General features: G+C 52.1%; 1 protein-coding gene across 1 annotated transcript; it reads right to left on the minus strand.

Moving 5' to 3' along the window:
* Positions 1-12,717: 12,717 nt before the first annotated feature.
* Positions 12,718-21,024, minus strand: LOC104917313 (uncharacterized). The gene is made up of 13 exons (XM_085235190.1): positions 19,807-21,024; positions 19,401-19,462; positions 18,743-18,890; positions 17,945-18,201; positions 17,717-17,802; positions 17,173-17,246; positions 16,960-17,077; positions 16,507-16,772; positions 16,220-16,331; positions 14,633-14,747; positions 14,213-14,347; positions 13,844-13,924; positions 12,718-13,629 (listed from the first exon to the last, which is right to left on the minus strand). The coding sequence occupies exons 1-13, from the start codon at positions 19,859-19,861 to the stop codon at positions 13,501-13,503; spliced, it is 1,638 nt and encodes a 545-aa protein (XP_085091316.1). The 5' UTR covers positions 19,862-21,024; the 3' UTR covers positions 12,718-13,500.
* Between the last annotated feature and the right edge of the window lie 1,399 nt (positions 21,025-22,423).

Genomic DNA, 22,423 nt, shown 5'->3' on the forward strand with positions numbered 1-22,423 from the left:
CTCCGGAGCGGTTCAGCGCGAATGCCGCTTTCTGCGTGTGAAACAGAAGGAGTGCGATTCCGATGCCGACAAGTGCGAATTCAGCCTCCTGCACTACCTGCGAGTGGGGGTTTTTTCTCCGCAGTCCTGGAAGGATCTCTCCCTCTTTCTGAAACGCTCTCCCTGAGAGCACTACGTCTGTGCTCCTGGAACATGCAGGTGTCTTATTAGATAAGGTTTTCCTTTACACTCTTTTCCTCTCTGAATGCAGATGTGTAGCAGTGGAAAACCTCACAGGGGCGAATTGTGCCTCGAAATAAAGGCAGAGACATAGTATTCAGAGCTAGTCGAGTGCATTCTGCGTGTAGCCAAGGCGAAGTGCAAAGCGCTCCTTTCCGATGTGCGCACTCGAGACCGCTCACTGGTCGGAGAAAAGCAGCGGGCTGAAGTGGCCCGTTCTCGGCAAGCTAGAAACACGAGACCGCTGCTGAGGGCTGAAAGCAGCGTTCGGTTAGAAGCGTGATTTCTCGGCCAGCTACGGCATAGTCTCCGGAGCTGTTCAGAGGGAATGCCGCTCTCTGAGCATGAGACCGAAGGAGTGCGATTCCGATACCGACAATTGCGAATTCAGCCTCCTGCACTACCTGCGAGTGGGGGTTTTTTTTCTCCGCAGTCCTGGAAGGATCACTCCCCCTTTCTGAAACGCACTCCCTTAGAGCACTACATCTGTCCCTCATCAAACATGCAGATGCCTTGTTAGAGCGCGTTTTCCCTTCCAATCTTTTCCTCTCTGAATGCAGATGCGCAGCAGTGGAGAGCCTCACTGGGACGAATTGTGGCTCCAAGGAAAGCAGAGACATAGTATTCAGAGCTAGTCGAGTGCATCCTGCTCGTTCAGTGATAAACGCTATTTCTCGGCCAGCAACAGCAAAGTCTCTGAGCGGTTCAGCGCGAATGCCGCTTTCTACGCGTGAGAGCGAAGGAGTGCGATTCCGATACAGACAGCTGCGAATTCAGCCTCCTGCACTACCTGCGAGTGGGCGGTTTTTTCTCCGAAGTCCTGAAAGGATCTCTCCCTCTTTCTTAAACGCTCTCCCTGAGAGCACTACGTCTGTGCTCCTCGAACTTGCAGGTGTCTTATTAGAGAAGGTTTTCCCTTCCACTCTATTCCTCTCTGAATGCAGATGTGTAGCAGTGGAGAACCTCACAGGGACGAATTGTGGCTCCAAGTAAAGGCAGAGACATAGTATTCAGAGCTAGTCGAGTGCATTCTGCATGTAGCCAAGGCGAAGTGCAAACCGCTCCTTTCCGATGTGCGCACAGGAGCCCGCTCACTCGTCGGAGAAAAGCAGCCGGCTGAAGTGGCTCGTTCCTGGCTAGCGAGGAACACGAGACCGCTGCTGACGGCTGAAAGCGGAGTTCGGGGAGAAGCGCGATTTCTCGCCAGCTACGGCATAGTCTCCGGAGCGGTTCAGCGCGAATGCCGCTCTCTGAGCATGAGAGCGAAGGAGTGCGATTCCGATGCCGACAAGTGCGACTTCAGCCTCCTGCACTACCTTCGAGTGGGGGGTTTTTTCTCCGCAGTCCAGAAAGGAGATCTCCTCACTGCCTGAAACGCACTCCTTGAGAGCACTACGTCTGTCGCTCCTCAAAATTGCAGTTGCCTTGTTAGAGCGGGTTTTCCCTTCCACTCTTTTCCTCTCTGAATGCAGATGTGTAGCAGTGGAGATCCACACTAGAATGAAATGTGTCTCGAAATAAAAGTATGGACGCATCATTCCTTCACTCGGTAAAAAAGCCTACCTGATTGGGTGTATTGTAATAGACTGTATTTGGACGTTCTCGGCATTGGAATTGCACTGCTTAGCCCTCATGCATAGAAAGCGCCACTCGCGATGGACCGCTACTCTGATTTCTCAGTGGCTGGAATCTGGGACATAGTTGCTGCGCAAGAAGTGCATTGAACTTCATTTTTACTGACAATACGTTTTCGAGTGCGATTCCCATGACCTCCACCTTACAATCACAAAAATCAAATGAATCAGAAATATCACATTACCATCCAGAAATACCAGTCTATTTACAACGAGAAAAAGAGGTTCCCTGCAAAAGAGATGTCATTTCACATCAGAAATACTCTCCTTCTCCCAAAAAAAGACATTTTCTCCAAGAAATTTTTGTTTTCTCCCAGAGAGATGAAATTATTTCATGAAAGACCAGCTTTATGTGCTATTGTGATTGAAAAGATCGACTATTTTTGCATGATAAGCTGGAATTTCTGAAAGAAAACGCGACATAAATGCAAAACAAGTGACTTCTGTGAGAAAATGACAGATATTCAGCTATAAATTGTTTATCTGCGAGAAGAAGCCCTATTTCTGGGAGCAAATGTCATCGTGCGGAGTGTCATGTAGTCTCTGAGGGAGGAAATGGGAGGCATTCCGAAGCAATGGGGCATTTCTGGGAGAAAATGTCTTACTTTGAGGGGGAAAAGGTCATCTACCTGTGAGCAAGCTGGTGTTTCTGGGAGAAAATGCCCCCATTTGTGGGACAGAAACGGTATTTCTGGTTGAAAGTGCCACATATTGGTGAGGAATGTGGTGTTTCTGAGGGAAAATGCCATCTATTTTTGACAGAAATGGCATTTCTGAAATCAAATGCCCCAAAGTCTGAGAGTGTCATAATGAGGAGTGTCGTGTAGTCTATTTTGGAGGAAGTGGGAGGTATTTCTAAGAGTGCTGGTATTTCTGGGAGCAAATGTCCTATTGAGGGAAGGAAATGCCCTGCGTAGAGAAGAAAACTAGTTCTTCTTCCCAGAAATGTCATCCAATTTGGAGAAAGTCTCCTATGTATGGGAGAAAAGTGGTATTTCAGGGAGAAAATGTCCTCTTCTTGGTTGCAGGCAGAAGTCTTAGCTAAGAAATAACTGGAATCAGAGTCCGGTTTGAAACTCAAAGCCTGAAAAAACTCCATTTTTGCAGGCAGTAATAAAAAACTTCTGTCCATGAAGTTCAACAGCATGATATAAAAAGCATGCTTGTGTCTACTGCTACCTATGAATTTGTATGGAAAAGCTGAGAATGAGTATGCTGTAGGACAGCCTCTTTCAGCAAGTAGCTGAAGAACTGGGGAGGCTGGTGCTATGTTGTGTGCTGTGAGGATACCTGATCATCGTAGCCTGTACATTCATCAGGATCCTGATTTGAAACAGCTTTTCATCTTCTGTTTTATTATTACTAGAATGCTATAGTGAAGATGACGTTTTGAACTTGCTCCAGATTTCAGTGGTCTCAGTGAGGTTTCTTCCTTTCTGCAGCAGTAGATCACAACGGAGTTAAGTCATCTTTGGCCAAAGACCTGCCCTGTGCTTTTTGAATGGTAGCAGAGCAAGAGTTGTCCTTAGACTTTCTCATTAGCTATTTCCTTCTTCAGTTCTCTGAGGTGAGGTGTTACATGACTTCCAATCTAACCATATTGTCAGATACAGTAGGATGGCTGATTTGTACTTTCAATTTAGAAACCATTCCAGAAAAGTCTGCGTGAGTGTGATTAGCAAAAGTAGCCGCCAATACATATGGGCTTGAAAGGATGGTGCTTTCATGAGTACTTGACGTCCTTGATGTCTTTTGATACAAGATGAGGAACTTCTCGAAGAATCTTGAATTACCATATGATCTAGAGTCTCTAATGCTTTCTGCTACACTAACGTCATGTGTATAAAGGATATGACAGTAAATAATAGATTGCTTCCAGTCTTGCAGTGTAGGCCTTCTGAGGACGTAACACGCCCCAGCCCCAGCTCCTACTGTTGCTCAGCTAGATTCCCCAGCAGTGTTTGACTGAAGTGCGCTGCGAGTAGATGAATCAAGAAGATTCAAAAGAAAATGATTTTTTTCTTCTAAGAATAAGACCATATGAAAATTGTCCTCAGGAAAAAGAGGAAGATTTCTTGCCGTTACTTTCCTGCGTATTACCTTCTAAAGGTGACTCGCTTCAATTTTTCTGTCACTTAGGAAAGGCCTTTTGGTGTATACTAACAGCAGCAGGAACACATTTCTTTCCCTAGTCAGACAGTCCAATGAATGCACATCTGCAGGCAGTAAAAGAAATGTCTTTTACTCTGAATACTTTTGGGTTTCCATTGTAATGGAAGCATTCCATGCTAATGATTCACCTCATAAAAACATAACAACTGTTCGTGTAGGTTTTTTAAAACAGCCCTGGACATGATAGTTCAGAAAGCTAGTATGATTTGAAGAGTGTCAGAAAGCAGCAGCTACAGTCTAATGGGATTTGGGTTGGATGCAAATAACACCATTCTGTCCATTACTGGAGCATAACAAAACAGAAAGAGCTCTGCACTTACGCGGATACGATCAGTGCTTTCTTGATTGTAACTCTTGGAATTTTCTCCTAGCGTTTTCTTCCAGTATCAAATGGTCTCAAAAGAGCAGGATTTTATATTGCTGAGAAGAGGACCATACACAATACCCAGACAATACCCATCTTTCTTTGCTGCTTCCTCATCTCTGTGGGTAGGATGAGCCCAGCTGCTGGCCATGCTGAGCCTGTCCTGCGTCTTGGAGGGTCTCCCTATTTTCAGATTTCTAGTTTCATCATTAGTCTTCAGAGTAGCGATCTTGGCACTTGTGTGGGAACAAAGACAGGGAATAGTGAAGAATGCTAGGAGCAAGTCTTTAAGAATAACTCAAGGAAGCACTCTAGCGTTTGGTCCATGGAGATGGAAAAAAAATGATTTTGACTGACCCATGAGTACCAGGTGTTCTGCAAATTGAGAACATTAAGGCCAGTTTTTTGGAGTTCTTGTTGCTTTCCATCATTTTCTTCCAAATATCATCCAACTGCATTCTGAGAAAGGATACCCCAGAGTTGGCTTGGCATAATCAGAGTGAGTTATTTCCTTCCAACAGTTTTCTAACCAGGAGCTCAACATGCACTGGGGAAATGCTTTCCACTAAGAGATGGACTGAAATTGGGTGACAGACAGAAGTCTGACAGGGAGTATTCCAAAGGTAATGGAATTACACAGCAAAATCTTTCAGGTGAGAAAAGTTGACTGGCTTGAGAATCTGTGGACTTAGTTATTCATCGTCTACATCTTGGAGTACATGCAGAACCAGAAGAGTTTCATGAGCTCACGAGTGCCTTATCAAATCAGAGATGCTGTCACATATGGTAATTTGCAACCGTGCAGATTCAGCTGCATGCAGTGCTGTGGTGGAATCAGAAGAACTCGAGAGTAGGGAAGGGGTGCCATAGGCAGAAGGGCCTGGCTCCCTACACATGTGTCTTCTAACTCTTCTTGATGTGGCTGTGGTGATAGACTGCGGAGAAGGGGGAAGGGATTAATCATTGAGAAGCTGAAAATTGGTGAGGGGGAAGTAATTAAATACTATACTAGTCCACTGCAGGGCTCAGTTTACATTCTTTTCTTTCTTCTTTTTATTTTAATGTTTTGGTAAAATCAGAAGTCTCGTGTGTATCTCAGTAACACTGCCAGTGATCTCCACTGTGAAAAAGCAAAGAAAACCAACCTATACTTCCATGGAGGATGGGGGAAAAAAGATTGCTTTTACCTCTGTTGGAGCAGGACATGGGTTTTCTATGCACAATGGCCTGCCTGTGACCCACATGGGTATTTAGCTCTCAGCTGAAGGACTTGCTGTAATAAAAGCATCACAAAGACCTTTTTTTTTGTCAGTGAACAAACACTACGAACTGAGCAATTGTGTTGTCAGTTACTTCTCTATTTGTAGTGAGATTAACTTTATTATTTACTAAGTTGGTATATAGCTTTATCCCAGTGATTCATCAGCTCTTAGCTGAAAAATTTGGACCTTTTAATGTGTTGTTGTTGTTGTTGTTTGTTTTACTACCGGGGAAGAACCCCTTGAGAGCAGCCCTGCAGAGAAGGACTTGGGGGTCCTGGTGGAAGGATGAGAAGCTGGACATGAGCCAGCAGTGTGCGCCTGCAACCCGGAAGGCCAACTGTGTTCTGAACTGCATTAAAAAAGGGGTGGCCAGCAGGGAGAGGGAGGTGATTGTCCCCCTCTACTTGGCTCTTGCAAGGCCCCATCTGCAGCACGGCGTCCAGGCTTGGGGCCCCCGGCACAGGAAGCATGTGGAGCTCTTGGAGCGTGTCCAGAGGAGGGCACTAAGATGGTCAGAGGGCTCTCCTAAGCAGAAAAGAATAGAAGCTCCTCTCTGATGAGGAAAGGTTGAGGAAACTGGGCTGTTTAGCTTGGAGAGGAGAAGGCTTCGGGGAGACCTCACTGTGGCCCTCCAGTTCTTGAAGGGAGCGTATAAACAGGAGAGGGAGTGGCTGTTTATATGGGTTGACAGAGATAGGACATCTCAACTAAAACAGGAGAGATTTAGGTTGGATATTAGGAGGAAGTTTTTCACACAGAGGGTGGTGAGGCACTGGAACAGGTTACCCAAGGAGGTTGTGGATGCCCCATCCCTGGAGGCATTCAAGGTCAGGCTGGATGTGGCTCTGGGCAGCCTGGTCTGGTGGTTGGCAACACTGCCCACAGCAGGGTGGTTGCAAGTAGACAATCAAGAAGGTCCTTTTCAACCCAGGCCATTCTACGCGTTTGCCCTGAATTTGTCTGGACCACCTGCTTCCTCACTCCTTGTCCTTCTGTGGCCAAGCGTTGTGAAATGATGCTTAGAAGCTGAACACGTGCCCTCTTCCTACGGAGCAGGCAAAAAGAGGTACATTCAATACTGGTCACTGGGATAGAGTTGCCTTTTTTCTTCACCATGTTTGGTATGTTGGTATGCTCTGGCTCTAGATACCGTGCCCTCCTCCAGTGGAAATATTTGGGATCCAGAATGACTTTGATTATGGGAAAGTCCTACCACTGGAAATGTACTTCCTATTTACTGTCTCTTATTTACTCTTATTTATTGCTTTGTTTCTTGAATTATTAAATTTTCTGTGCTTACTCTGCCGTACCTCTGCCTGCAGTTATTCGTGCAGAGGGACACAGAGGGTGTTTAACACAGCCCACCTGCACTGCCCATGCCTGCCCCGTGAATTGCTGTGGGGACTGACCCCAGGCAGGGCAGAGATGGATGGAGGGGGAATCGCCCGAAGTCGCTGTGGCCAGAGGAGACTCTGGAAGCAGCAGGAAGGGCAGTTCCCGTGGCAAGGGGAAGCAGGGACAGCTGGGCCTGCTGTGCAGACATTCCTGTAGACAGGTAGACAGATATACCTTGCATGTAATTGCTCTTCTGATGACACACTTTCCTGGTCCTCGGCGTTTGGTCTCAGGACAGGGACTCAGCCAAGCCTATATGTCTAGGAGCAGGATTTTCTGTCCATGGCATCTCGTTCCCAGGATGGGCTCCATCATGCACTCCTAGGAAATGTGCATGCTAGGACATTGCACAAAGGCCCCTGAAAGTAAAGGCAGCCTGGCAGGCTTGGACTGCTCCCTGTTGCCAGCACTGCCTCTACCACCTCAGGCAACACCTCTTGGACTCTTGACTGCAGCCTGAGTGCCCAAGACAGCGTCCCATCTCTCTCTGTATGCTGCTGCAAAAAAGGACACGCATGAGCAGGGCACGAAGGGGATGACTGTGTGGGGGCACAAGGACAGGCTGCAGCAGCTGAGAGCAAAAAGTCCCATTCCATACCCACGTGGGTTTTGAGCAGTTCTTACCTGCATTGCAGCTTGTTCGCTCCCGTGACACCTCTCCAGGTCTTCAGCATCCTCCGTACTGAGAACTCTGCATCACTGCCAAGGCATCCAGGACTGATACAGCAGGAGGATTATAAGCATCATAAAGGTGCTTATTTTTGCCCCTAATAAATGGCACCAGCCTAAACACAAGGAAGGGCTGGGGATTTAGGGCAACGATTGTGTGCACCATGTTGATTCTTCCTAGAGGAGCTACTGCCTTCAAGAAGGGGAGGTGGGGGGCAACACAGGAGCTTTTCTTGCTCTAGGAGAAATTTCCCAGAGAAAGGTCAGGACTTTGACAGCTTTGTCCTTCTTTCACACTTTAAGAGCCATTGCCGAGGGCCACTCAGCTTTCCTTGTGTTTTCTTCATCTCTAAAAGGACAGAAAGGCTACGGCTATCCTTAAATATCTTGAGCCCAAAGCACTGTCTGGCACAGTTTCTTTGTCCTCTGAGCCCTGAATGAAACTTCTATCACTGGCACATCCAAAGAGGAACAGCAGTGGGCAACCCCAGCTGTCTCATCACAGTGTGGTTAAACACACAGTGCACACTGATTTTTTCTTCACGGATACTGCCTGCTTGGCCCATCCATGCACTATTTACAATCCCGACGTTATAAGGCTCTTGAAATATCCAGAGTTTACTTTCACAAGATCGTAGTCCGCTCTTCTCTTTTCTTAGCCAAAGCCATAAACAGCAGGGAAGGAAAGCAGGCATGGGCCGTGGGTTGCTTGACAGCTTGCTCTGCTGCCTGTTATGAATTATTACTTCATTAAGGACATTGCATCAAGACTAACTCATACGATCTTTTTTTTTTTCTTTTCCTTTCTTTTTCTTAAATAAAAGATGCTGCAGAGTTCCCAGAAATCACTGACTCTAGCAGTCTTTCTCAGTTGAGTGTTTTACCTCAATCTTGATAGATGTCTGGGAATCTTGTATCAGGAATGGTGTGGTGAGCATCCTGGGAAAGGGAAGTTGTCCTGCTCCTGTACCTGACATTGGTGAGGCCTCACCTCGAGTACTCAGTTTTGGGCACCTCAGTACAGAAAGGACGTTGAGGTGCTGGAGCGGGTCCAAATAAGGGCAACAAGGCTTGTGAAGGGCGTGGAGAATATGGCCTATGAGAAGAGACTGAAGGAACTGGGGATGTTCAGTCTGGGGAAAAGGAGGCTGAGGGGAGACCTCTTCCAATACCTGAAAGGTGCTTACAGCAAGAGTGGGGCTGGTCTCTTCTCACTGGTGACAGGTGACAGGACGAGGGGAAATGGCCTCAAGTTGCACCAGGGTAAGTTTAGGTTGGATGTTAGGAAACACTTCTTTACAGAAAGGGCTGCTAAGCACTGGAATAGGCTGCCCAGGGAGGTGGTTGAGTCACCATCCCTGGATGTGCTTAAAAACCGTTTGGAGGTGGTGCTCAGGGCCATGATTTAGTGGAGGGTTGTTAGGGTAGTATGGGTAGGTCATGGTTGGACTCGATGATCTTTAAGGTTTTTCCAACCTGAGTGATTCTGTGATTCTATGAATGTTTCACAGATTGGAACACTTAAAAAGAAAAAAAAAGCAACTTACCCAGGTAATATTTCATCTGAAGGGCTCTGCAAGTGGCAACACATCATAGAGACCCAATCCACAGTGCAACAAGATTTAATGAGGATTAAAGGCTGTGAAATAAAAAAGGACTGCTTTTGTACTTCTTTCTTACGTATGTTAGCTGACTGCATTTCCAGCCAGCGTTGGGACCTACAAAGTCTTACAACAAGGCTTGTGAAGGGCACGGAGAAAATGCCCTTCGAATTTGGTACTGCCTAATTTTTGGGCCTCAAACCTTTTGTCATGCCCGTGGGGAGGCATTTGGTAGGGCAAGTCCACACTCCAGTGTGGAAGCTGTGTATTATTTGTGTGGTGTCCTTGAGCCTCCTTACCTTGAGCTGCAGCTTAGAAACTGCTACATCATTCCTTCCAGCTGCCTTAAATGCATTATCAAGACTGATTCCGCATACCTACAGTTCTGAAGAGTAAATGAGTAGCTTTCATTAGATTTCTCCTTAATTAATACCTACCTCCATGCAACTTCACTGGGAAAGGAAACAGCTGTGACTACCCAGCTCTGGGGGACTCTGAAAATACAGTGTATCTGTGCCTCAGGAAGGATGATAGACACTCACTGTCAATGTTGTGCTTGGAGTAGGGGAAAATGAGGAACCGGGTGCTGGGCAGCATCAAGTGTAGGGCTGCTCCTGAAGAGAAAACAAGCTGGGGACAAAGGATGATGGCAGCACTGCAGCTACGTCTGCAAGCAGGACTCAGTCCTACAGCACCTGAACAACCAAAGCAGCAACCAGCTTCCTCAAGCGACCAGCAGGCAAAGCAAGGAAAGAAGTCTGCCACCAACCTAGCGGCTTACTCAGACGCACTGCGAAACAGCTCCACTTGCAAGCACAAGCCCAAAGCTCAGCCAGAAAAGCCCAAAGAGAAGCCCCAAGCCAGGACTATGCAATGCATTGCTGCTTCAAAGGAGTGATCCTCCTGGGCCTGTGCTGAAATGGGGATCATGGTTAATGAGCAAAGGGTGCTGGCCGGGGGAATGAAGATGGAAGAACCCTCAGGACCGTAGCATTTGAAATGGGCCCTACGCTTGCAAATCAGTGTGATTCAATGCTGCACTATACCTCAGCACTCTATGGTTTACTTAAAAAAAAAAGGGAGAAAGAAAGAAAGAACACAGAGGACTTCCTCCACTCATCATTTGTCTCTGAAGCTCTGAGGTTCCACTGGTGCTTTGCCATTGCATTCTATCTACACCAAAAACACAGTAAAATACTCAGGCGTCTACTCAGTTCTGGGGCTGCACTCATAGGAGAAACACATCCTTGGAAAATGGTGAATAAGCATGGCAAGAAAGGGATGCAGATCTGGCGTGCAATGTGCCTCGAGAGAGAATTCTAAATATTGGGCGACTATCCTGGAGGAGTCACTGGTTCCATCCACAACCAAACATCTCTCTGGAAGTAAAGTGCTTCTAGCCGTGCCAGAAAGGAGGTAATCATAGCTACCTGGCTCAGAACTACCACCAAAATAGGCTGAAATTCTCAGGTATATACCCTGGAATAGTCTGCAGTGTTCTCACAACATTCGTGATGAATGCTGTGGCCCGGCAGAGGAGCCCGGCTCTTGGTTCTCTCTTCTTCCTTGTGACTTGAGGCTCACGACTAGCTGAGAGAGAACTGTGACACAGAACTGCCTTGTGCTGCCTGCACGGGGCTGTTCCTGGGGAGCACCAGTGTGCAGCTGCCTGCTGGGAGGAGACGTCCATGGCGAAGCATGGAAGCGAAAGCGAGGGAGCAAGACAAAGTCAGGCTCCCTGCTCTGCAGGGCCAGCTGGCAGCAGCACTGGTACGTGCTCCACGTGGACATAAATGATGGCGTGACGGGTTGAGAAATACAGCGCTACGGAGAGGGAGTCCTAGGCGAGCCCCCCAAACAAGTTCACCCTCTCCTTTCCTTCTGGTGAGGGACTCCCCCTGCTCCCACGGCGCTTTGCTTTCATGCTCCTGCCCATGGCCTGGGGAGGGGAAGCTGTCCACAGATGCCAAAGGGCAGGGGATGGGCTGTGCTTTGTGGAGGGCACTGAGGGGCCTCCCCGCATACTGCACACAGTCTTGGCCTGCGCTGCTCACCATGGAGCTTGACCTGGGCCCCTCCAACCTGAGCCCCATCGACGGGAGGGCGCTGCTGGCCAAGGCGACGTGGGCTCTCATCTGCCTCTACTTCCCATGCAGGAAAAGCAGTGGGCTGCAGTGCCCCGAGCAAACCTGGGGCCTGAGACATCGCTACGCTTCCCACCGGTGAGAAACACTGGGCAGGAGAGGGCCAAAGCTGAGCCAGGAAGAGAGAAAATCTGGAAGAAGGTGGATGAGGAGGAGGCTTTTTGCCACCCTCCTCGAGCCGAGGAGGAGTGGACACTTCTTCCTCCTCTGGACACTACAGAGCCCAAGAAAGTGTGCAGCACCTCTCAGAAACGCTTGGCAGAGGCGAGCGGTAGAGACTGACTACCTGTGGGGCTGGGGGAGCAGACGCTTCCTCCTCTGATCTCCCTGACACGAGCACGCCCTGGGAGAGCCCCTGACGCCAATGCCTTCGGTGTGGGCCTTCAGCTCGTTCAACCACGACGAGTTGCTGGGGCCCAACGGCAGCATGGGTGCAGGGGCTGGGGGAGGGCAGGCTCTGGGGCAGGCAGCATCTTGGAGAGGATGCAAGTGAGAGTTTGTCCGTGCTGTTGCAGTGTCCGATCACTGTGGGCGAAACAGGTCCTGGCCAACCTGGAGACATACACAATGTGCTGCGAGGAGTGGAGGAAGAGGGTGGAGCAAAACAGGCTCCGGGCCACGAGTGCCAAGGAGCTCCTCAGGTGCAAATACTAGTGGTGCTGGGAGGGACTGCCTTTCCCTGACACCCTGGTGCTGCGGAGAGCAGCGTACTCCTGAGGCTGTGCCCTTAAGCGAGAGCTGCCTTCCAGCCCAGGAGATGTCAGCAGGCCGATCTGGGGGCGGAGGGACCCGTGGCTGGGTTCTGCTGGCTCTTGGCTCTCTTTTTCTACCCCAGAAAGACCGTCTTTCCCTTGGTAGAGCACGGACACCCAGGCATCTTGCCTGGAGGGCCCCTACCTGGCTGGGCCCAGCCCCAGGCCAGTGAGCCGCCCTTGCGTCATGGCAGCGGAGCTGGGCCCTTGGCCTGAGGGTGTCTCAGAGCGTACAGCAATTCTTTGGGTCCGGACCCTGCTGGAGATGGGCAGGATGTCTCTCCCCTCTTCTCTGTACATCCAGCTGAGCAGCGTTTGCTTCCCCCCCGACAGCTCTGGGAAGAAGATGGAGCTCCGAGAGACCAGAGAAAAGCACGAGGCCTTTGTGGCAGAGTACAGCAAATAGGCACGTTATGGCCAAGTTGTACTATGCCCACCCACACTGCAGCAATGACCAACTGTCATCGGAAATCCGGGAAGAAAACTCTCTAACTCCAGTGTGGTGTTAGAAAGTGGCATTCCTTTATTCCTCACGATACATACCGGGCGACATGGTTTGAATTTTGACACTGACATCCCAGATGGAATAGCTAGTGTTACAAACAGCCACATCCCAGATGGAATAGCTAACGTTGCAAACAACACGATGTTCAAACCGGTTTCCCGGGAGACCTCACTGTGGCCTGCCAGTACTTGAAGGGAGCGTATAAGCAGGAGGGGGAAAGGCTGTTTACCCACGCTACCTTAACCCGGTAATTTTCCACTGTTCTCTACGCTCCAAAGCTTTGTATGCAGAGCAAGCAGTTCACAGGCATGGTGGGCAGAAATGGTTACAATTCCCTGACAGTTGTAAAGTGTGCTTTCTTTTTCCCGTGTATTCTGGAGATGTCCACGGTTCTCAGCATGTCTTCTCATGCTACTTATTTTGCTCCGCAGCTTCTGCTCTGACTCGTCATTCGTCTGTTCCCACACTCCCAGGCTCCTTTGGCCTGCAGCCACAGTGTGAAGGTGAAGCACTGGCCCTGCTCTCATGCTCCATGGGAACCAGGTGTGCTCCTGCTGCAAGCCCTCTGGGGGCTTTGCTGTTCTCTGGTCTTCTGCTCTGCCCACCGGGTTCTATCCTTCCCTAGCATGGCGGTGGGAGGGCCACCGGCACTTGGTGGCAGCAAGAGTTGCTTTCGGACCCCTCCTGCTCCAGCCTGCACGCCCACAGCCCCATCTGTGGGGGTCCCTGGCTCAACACCAGCTCACTGCCCCTGAGCCAGGACGCGGCAGGAGCTGCCCACCCTTACTGCCGTAGTGGGATCTTCGCTGGTACTCTCCGGTGCTCCTTTTCCCACACCTCCCTCCTCTCCTGGAGCTCTCGGTCATACTCCATCCTCCGGATGTAGCCTGGAGGAGTGGAGCAGAGGGATTCCTGGAAAGCAAGAGAGAGGCTTATTCAGCAGCAGGTAAACGCATGGATCTGCCTCCAAAGCACCTGTGCAGAGGGGACGGCATCAGGACTGCAGATAGGGCAGAGGGATTTGGGAAGTCCCCCAGGAGGTGCCGAGGTCAGAGCAGGGCTCACTGTGCTTCCTGGTTAACTGCTGGGAAACTCTTGTTTTCCTTGCTTTTTACAAATGCCTTACCAGGTAATTTCTGCTGTATCTTAAGCTCTCCTTTTTCTCTGTTTTGGCAACCTCCCGCTCCCATGCAGCACGTGCTCTCCTCTGTTACGCAAGGGGGAAAAGAACACAAAGAGTGCATTTAGGAAAGTAACAAAAGGAAAGCATTTTGGCTTGAGGTGTCACCAGAGAACTGCTGCTGCCCACCACTGTGCAGCACTGCACGCTCAGCCTTGTCGTCTCTGACAAGCACATAGCTTGTCAAGGGCTGCATTTTTCTGGCCCTGAAGCCAGAGGAATGAGCTTCTTTCTTTTGTGTTTGTGGAAAAAAGCATCTGTGCCTTGCACAGCCCCGTGCCCACACCACTGCTGGTGGGGCCAAGATCCCCCTACCTGGCTGAGGGCTGCCATCCTGGCCTGCCAGTCCTGCAGCTCTGCCCGCTCAGCCCTTTCTTTCTTTTCCTTCTCCTCCAGCATGGCTGCCTGCAGGCGACGTTGCTCTTGCTGTAGACACAGGTAGCAGACCTCCTGGGGACACAGGCACGCGGTGCATGGAGTTAGTTTAATATCAAGGCTTGAGGAGCTCCCGTGCTGCGTCCCAAGCCCTCCTGGCTGCAGCGTCCTGCTGCTAACACCACTAATGAAGCCGTGGGGCACCAGCAAGGAGCCTCTTCCTTCCCACGGTTGCCCCACGTTCCTTATCGTCTAAGGATACTGCTGGCAGGAGACTGGTTTGTGTTGGTGACGAGGGACCAGAGAGAGACACTGAGCAGCAATTCACTGCAATGCGGCGGTGACAAGGGAACTCTGTACCTGTCCTACTCGCTGATGGTCTTTGCAAGCAGGAATTTCAGTTTTCTCCCTGCGCGGGCGCAGCGTTCTCCTCTTGCCCTCCCTTGAAGAGCTCCCTTCAATTGCTGGTAGTGCACTGAAAACACGAAGCAGGCAGAGCTGGGACTCCAGCAAACATACCTGCATCTGCACTGCAGGCACAGGCTGGCAAGCCAGGCACTCGCCTCGACGCCAGCAGGCAGCTGTGCAGCAGTGCCATGCGGTTCTGTGGGGCTTTCTGGAGCTGGCAGTGCCACCAACCCCAGCCCGTGGGCCCCAGGCACCCCAGCCTGCTGCCACCTTCCCACCGCTCACCTCTTTGGGCGCGGGGCTCCCGGTGCTACTCCTTGGGCGACATCGGTGGGCAGCTCCAGCACTGTCACCGGGGGCAGCCTCCGCTGGGCGTGCTTGCGGCTCCCTGCAGGAAGGAGACGGGAAGGGCTCTGAGCTTCCAACCGCAGCTGTGCCTCAGGCAGCTCGGGATGGGAGCGCTCTGCTGTCGGGGAGCTCTCTCAGCAGCAGTCCCGACAGACTTGCAGTCCTGTTCCTAGGCAGCCCAAGGCAAACCCTTTGTCTCGTCCAGCTCTGGCTGCACAGAGCAGCCCTCTCGTCTGTGTATCCTCAGTATCCTGTGTGCCTCCTCAGGCCCTGTACCCTCGAGCGCCAGAGAGTATCCGTTTTCCTAGGACGTTTTCGTGGGAAGCAGGAGCTGCCGGGCAGTGCTGCAGCAGGCAGCATCCCCCTGCATGGCCCTGGGGTCATCAACTCTTGCGGGCACTGCGCAGAGACGCTGTCAGCAGCCATTGCATCACAGGGGTTTGGCCACCAGCTCCCAGCTGAATGGGGTCTGAGCACCTCCGCTGGGAGGTTCTGACAATCTCCCGAACACCTTATTCCTCATCGGATGAGGACACGTGGAATCTCTAGGACACACCAACTGCCTTCTGCAACTTGCGGGGCAGAGGTGGGCCTTCGGATGAGGGCGCACAGTCGTTGATCCATTCTCTCTCCAACACAAACCCCCCCCCCCGCCTCCAGCACAACGGGGCCCAGAGAGGTGCACCCAGGCACGGAGTGCAGTGGGGACTCAGCAGACCTACTGCAGCCTGGCCACGGTGCTGTCCCGGGGGCCTCTTCCACAGCCAGCCCTGGGGACGGAGCCTCTGGGGCACACTCAGCCATGTGGGAGACATTCCTCCATTCCAGCGACCACGCAGGGCCCTGGTTCCCCTCGCCTGGCACCAAGGGTGCAGGGAAGCCTGGGCCGGGCCTTACCTGCTGCCCTGCCGTCTCCCTCACTCTCCTCAGCTTGACTTTCTGCCCCACGGAGTTTTCGGAGCAGCTTGGCTGACCCCTGAGTGCCGGATGGTGCTTGGGAAAACTCTGACCTGGAACCAAGGTGAACACAGGGATGGAGGTGACACGGAGCCTCCCCGAGCCCCATCACATGCAGCAGCAAAACCCCCACCCGAGGCACGCGGCCTTGGGGCTCTGAAGAGTTGGCAGTGCCACCCACCCTCATCCTGCTGCACCTGCCCCCCACCCTGCTGCTGCCTTCCCACCGCTCACCTCTTTGGACACAGGGCGCCGGGTGCTGGCTCTCCTCGGGTGGCTTTGGTGGGCAGCACTGGCAGAGTCAAAGGGGGCAGCCTCCGCTGGGCCATGGGGTGCTCGTGGCTCCCTGCAGGAAGGACACGGGGAGGGCTCTGAGCTTCCAACCTCAGCTGTGACTCAGGCAGCTCAGGATGGGAGCACTCTGTGCTGTCACGGTGCTCTCTCTGCAGCAGCAGTCCCGATAGACTTGCTATCAGGACTTGCAGACAGGTCCTGCTGCTAGGAGGCCTTTGGTCCTGCTCAAGGGAAGGAGCACTCGGCAAGGGATGCTTGGGGATGGGGTGGAGTGGGGAAGTGTCCTCCAAGCTTTGCACCTGGGAGGCACAGGTGTTCCTCGGGCAGCCTTGGCCTCCGTCCTCTGCTAGGGCGGAAACCTGCTGGCCCGTGTGGGGACTCATCCATTGCTTTACCTTCTTTCTCCTGCTCCTTAGACATGTCTTCCCTGACTCCCCCTTCTTCAGCCTCAAACCTGGACTTCAGGCCTGCTAACAGCTGGCTGAAGATACCACTGAAAATGAAAGGAAGTGAGGCTGACGGCAGTGTCTCACCCAGACCTGCTGTACACCTGCACTCTGGCTGGGAAACGCCCTCTGATGGCCCCTCAGAGCCCATGCAGACAGCCCACCAGCACAGATTCTAACTGCCACGAGGACAAGGTCATGCCTTGCCCGCGTCCACCCGCCCACGAGCCTCACTTGTCCATAGGCATCCCTCTGTGCTTTTGATTCCCCTTTATAGCCCTGTCCCCTTTCTGGTGGCGTGGTGGCCGTCTCTTTTGCTGGTGCAGGTACTTATCCTGGTAGCTCCGTGCACCTGTGGAAGAAGACACATAGAGCATCTCCGTGTGCATACAGACGTGGGAGGTGCAGACTTGCCTAGCCCCAGCTTAGGACTTGAGCAGTTTTTACCTTCCTTCCCGTCGGCTTCCTTGTCAGGGGAGAGCTCTCCGGCTTTTATTTCAGGGGGCGGCTTAATTTTAAACCTAGAAGAAGGAAGAAGACGCATGCTGGAAAAAAGGGTTCCACTTCCCCTTGCATCCAGAGACAAAGCCCCGCAGGGTGCCCTTACAGCCACCAAGTCCCTCATCTTCCCAGTTCTCCATGAGGAAAGACTTAGAAGACGTTTCCTCTAACACAGTGTATGCTTGGGAAGCTGCCTTTTGAAATGCTATTTGCTGTCCCTCAGCCAACAAAGGGAACGAGGAGGCGAGGCTCTGTAGGACAGGGTGCCAGAATTCCTCTCCAGGTCCAACCCATGTTGGCAACAGAGCGCAGCCCCTCCTGCACATGGCTCCAAGTGAGTGTGTCCAGAGCGTAGGAGAAGAGCGCTCTCACGGAGGTGACACGGAGCCCTTCCTCTATGGGACCTGGCCTTGGGAGCAGGCAGTCTGCCAGCACGGCCCAGACAAACAGCAGCTAAGAAGCCAAGGACTACACAAGCCCATGTACTCACACTGGAAGCACACGGATGCCCCCAGGACGCACGTGGAAAGCAGCCGGTTCCTTGCCTGATAGCACACAGACCTCCGTCTGCGGGTTCTGCAAAGAGGACAGAGACATGAGGGTGAGGCTGGGAAAGGATCCCCTGTCCCACAGGGTAGCAAGCCTGCCCAGTGCACGGCACGGCTGGCCCGAGGAAAGAGAGGACCTTGGAAAGAGAGCCGCAAGACGTTAGACTTACAGTGAGCAGGCACTTCAGCGCACCTCCTGTCTGATCAATGGCAAGGAGAAACTCCTCACGGTATCTCATTGTGAGGATCCGATTCCGGCTCATAAGAACCCCAATGCCCTTGAAAACAAGGTCGTAGTCCTCTCCCAGCCCTGCGCCCCAGCTGAAGAGGACCACGATGTCATTCACGCACTCCTTCACCAGCTTCTCTGGCAAGGATGTCTTCAGGGACAGCTGGGAATAGTCCAGGGGGACGACTTTGAGATCATCTAGGAAGGAGGAACAGAGTCAGGCAGGCAGCAACACGGCAGGCTGAAATAGGCCCTGAGGAGCCAGTGCTGCACTCCGGGCCAAACCTCTGTACACTCTGCTGCACTCTGAAGCCTGCGGGGTCAGGTGCGAAGCACCTGCCTGGAGCTGGAGGGAGCTTTGGAGCTGGCAGGAATGCTGCTGTGTCCCTGCACAAGCTCTGATGCCGATTGCACACAGAGCACCAGTTTCCTGGCAGTTTGGGTAAAAAAAAAAGCAGCTCCAAAGCATTTCCCTCCGCATGCACTTGTCCCAATCAGGACCATGGGGAGCCCACAGCAAGGCAGGTCAGAGGGGAGGGAGAGATATACTGCACGCAGTGCTGCTGTGAAGCCAGCTCCCCCAGACAGACACCCTTTGCACATCTAATACGCAAAGGTTGTGCACCAGGTGAGATGTTCTCCTGGAGAGCAACCGCTGGCTTTCTCGGTCGCTCCTCCACAGCAAATTCACAGGCTGGCACTGCTGCAAGGGCCAGCAAAGCCTGTGTCAAGGCCTTACCAGGAATGTCGCTGTTGGTGTAGATGAGCCCGTGGGCCTGTGCCACTCGTTGCGACAGGTGGAACCTGGGGACAATCATGGGCCTGGTCCCCTCGCAGATGCGCTTTCTCAGGATGTAGAAAGTGCCAAGGACGTCTACGGCCACACCCTGGAACCAGTAGAGAGCAGAGGAACACAGATGTAGGTTTGGATGGACAAACGTGCTCTGTCTGCTCCAGAGGTGCAGAGGAGAAGGAGGGGACTCTTCCGAAAGCTTTGGGTCAGGGCCACTGACGAGAAGGCCGTGATTCTTTCTCCTTTTTCCCTCATAACGCAGAAGGAAAGAAAAAGCCAAACAAACAAACACCTTGGAGCTATGCACGGACTTCAGGGTAGGACGCTGAGCAATTGCAGAAGCCCTGAGAAGTGCCCCAGGCTTTCTGCTGGCTTCTGCCTCCCAGCAGGGAGGGATGGTAGTGGCCAGGAAGGCCTGAAGCCTCTTCTGGACAAATTCCCCACCGGCACCAGCTGCTGCAGAAGCAGCTCCGTCACACCTCAGTGACCCTCCGGGGTTTTCATCAAAGGGAACGGATGGGGTCACTCTGTGGCATCGTGGCTGCAGGGACTGCTGACAGCGCACAGATACCAGCATGCAGGAGGAAGGGGAGGGACATCCCACCTTTTTGAGGGCAAACTGCTGAAGCATGTACTCAGATGTACTGTCCCAAATGCTCATGACCTCTGAAAAGCAACAGAGAGATGTGTCAGACCCTGAGCCCACCACCTGCCTCCATGAACACCACCCTGAGACAGCATAGCTCGGTGGAAAGGGAAGGCCTAGGTCTCCAGTGCGGCCCACTTCAGGTCTCTGGACACGCAGGGGACGTACCAGTGCTACCAGCAGGACTCCTTCCTGTTCTTGTCCTTCTGCTCCCTTCCCCTTTGGGTCTCCAGGGCTCACCCTTTCCCGGGGACTTCCTCCCACTGCCCCCCCTCAGACACTTGGGGTCCCCACGATTTTTCCCCAGCCCATAATTCTGAGATCGGGTGTCCTGCACTGGCAGAAGGACTCCCAAAGCCCATACCATCCAGGCTGAGCACTCGCAGCGCTGGCAGCTTGACAAAAGGAAACTGCATCATTGTACACGGGCTTCCCACTTGGAAACTCCTCTGTACTCTTCAACCTCTTCCTCCTCCTCCTCCACACTACTGTGCAGCACACAGAGGAACAGGGCAGTGTGCCACAGCAGCCGTCATTGTGATGTAAGGTGTCCCACTGTGACATCACCCACCCAAAGGAATCCAAGCAGCCATGCCTAGTTACCCACTGCTAGAGAGCAGACACCTTTTCTGTGCCACCTTTCTTGAAGAGCAGGCCCTGATTCTTGGTCATGATGGTATGGATTCTGGTTTTGACTATGACAGCGAGACTTGCACAGAGCCTCCAATTAACCGAGACCCTTCACCTTTATTCAGGGGCACTGCTCGTGACTTGTGCTCTCAGTTGGAGCTTCTTAACGTGGCTGCCCCCTTCCTGGTTCTGTAGCACTCTCCACGCTTTCTTCTTCTGCCATCCCCAGAGCTTGGGGAGTGGGGGGGCACAGGGATGGTGTCTCCTTTTTCCCCCAGGAGAGCGGAGGGCCCGGTGCCCCTCATTCTGCACGAGTTTGCCCTCCATCAGGTTGGAAGCCTGCTTATATCTTCATCAGCTTGCTGGGACCTAAGACGGGGCCGTGCATCTGCCCACGCCACTGCACAGTACAAGGCATCGAGCTGCCTCTCTAGCTGCCGGGTATCTCACAGCCTGGTCAGAAGAGAGGAGAAGGCTCTGGGGAGACCTCACTGTGGCCTTCCAGTACTTGAAGGGAGCATATAAACAGGAGGGGGAACGGCTGTTTACATGGGTTGACAGTGGTAGGACATCTCAACTAACACGCGAAATTGAGGTTTTTCACTCAGAGGGTGGTGACGCACTGGAACAGGTTGCCCATGTCACGGGGTTATCCTTAGATTTAAGTCCGTGACAGGGGGGCACAGGCCCCGCGAAGAAGAGAAAAAAGGAAGGGGTACGAACAGTTTGCCGAGACCCAGCCAGCCCCAGGCCACATGCACTCGGGGAGAGGGGGAAGGGCAGATAGCTAGCCGATAGTTTGAACAAAGAGAAAACACAACGGCAGCGACCTGAGGAGGAACGGTAGTTTACTGAATTTAACTAAATCAAACAAAACGAGAAAGACAAGAGTATTCAAAATGCCGGGCAAACCACGACAGTGCGAGGGAAACCACTATGCTTTTCTCAGCGGCGAGCTCCGCCCCACCGCCCCTGCCCGCCAGGGATGCCGCCCCTCCCCTCCCTTCCCATCAGGATACTCCAAGAGTCCACAAAAGGCAGTGAACGGATCCAGAAGATTAACTCGTTAACTCCCACTGGTTCACATGATGTTCTGATGTGGGATACTGACAACAAAAAATCACAAAACCACAACAGCCCAGCACGGCAGGGTGGTTGAAACTAGACCATCTAGAAGGTCCTTTTCAACCCAGGCCATTCTACGCGTTTGCCCTGAATTTGTCTGGACCACCTGCTTCCTCACTCCTTGTCCTTCTGTGGCCAAGCGTTGTGAAATGATGCTTAGAAGCTGAACACGTGCCCTCTTCCTACGGAGCAGGCAAAAAGAGGTACATTCAATACTGGTCACTGGGATAGAGTTGCCTTTTTTCTTCACCATGTTTGGTATGTTGGTATGCTCTGGCTCTAGATACCGTGCCCTCCTCCAGTGGAAATATTTGGGATCCAGAATGACTTTGATTATGGGAAAGTCCTACCACTGGAAATGTACTTCCTATTTACTGTCTCTTATTTACTCTTATTTATTGCTTTGTTTCTTGAATTATTAAATTTTCTGTGCTTACTCTGCCGTACCTCTGCCTGCAGTTATTCGTGCAGAGGGACACAGAGGGTGTTTAACACAGCCCACCTGCACTGCCCATGCCTGCCCCGTGAATTGCTGTGGGGACTGACCCCAGGCAGGGCAGAGATGGATGGAGGGGGAATCGCCCGAAGTCGCTGTGGCCAGAGGAGACTCTGGAAGCAGCAGGAAGGGCAGTTCCCGTGGCAAGGGGAAGCAGGGACAGCTGGGCCTGCTGTGCAGACATTCCTGTAGACAGGTAGACAGATATACCTTGCATGTAATTGCTCTTCTGATGACACACTTTCCTGGTCCTCGGCATTTGGTCTCAGGACAGGGACTCAGCCAAGCCTATATGTCTAGGAGCAGGATTTTCTGTCCATGGCATCTCGTTCCCAGGATGGGCTCCATCATGCACTCCTAGGAAATGTGCATGCTAGGACATTGCACAAAGGCCCCTGAAAGTAAAGGCAGCCCGGCAGGCTTGGACTGCTCCCTGTTGCCAGCACTGCCTCTACCACCTCAGGCAACACCTCTTGGACTCTTGACTGCAGCCTGAGTGCCCAAGACAGCGTCCCATCTCTCTCTGTATGCTGCTGCAAAAAAGGACACGCATGAGCAGGGCACGAAGGGGATGACTGTGTGGGGGCACAAGGACAGGCTGCAGCAGCTGAGAGCAAAAAGTCCCATTCCATACCCACGTGGGTTTTGAGCAGTTCTTACCTGCATTGCAGCTTGTTCGCTCCCGTGACACCTCTCCAGGTCTTCAGCATCCTCCGTACTGAGAACTCTG

Source organism: Meleagris gallopavo, chromosome 13 (genome assembly GCF_905368555.1).
Source record: "Meleagris gallopavo chromosome 13, MGAL_WU_HG_1.1, whole genome shotgun sequence".
NCBI lineage: Eukaryota > Metazoa > Chordata > Aves > Galliformes > Phasianidae > Meleagris > Meleagris gallopavo.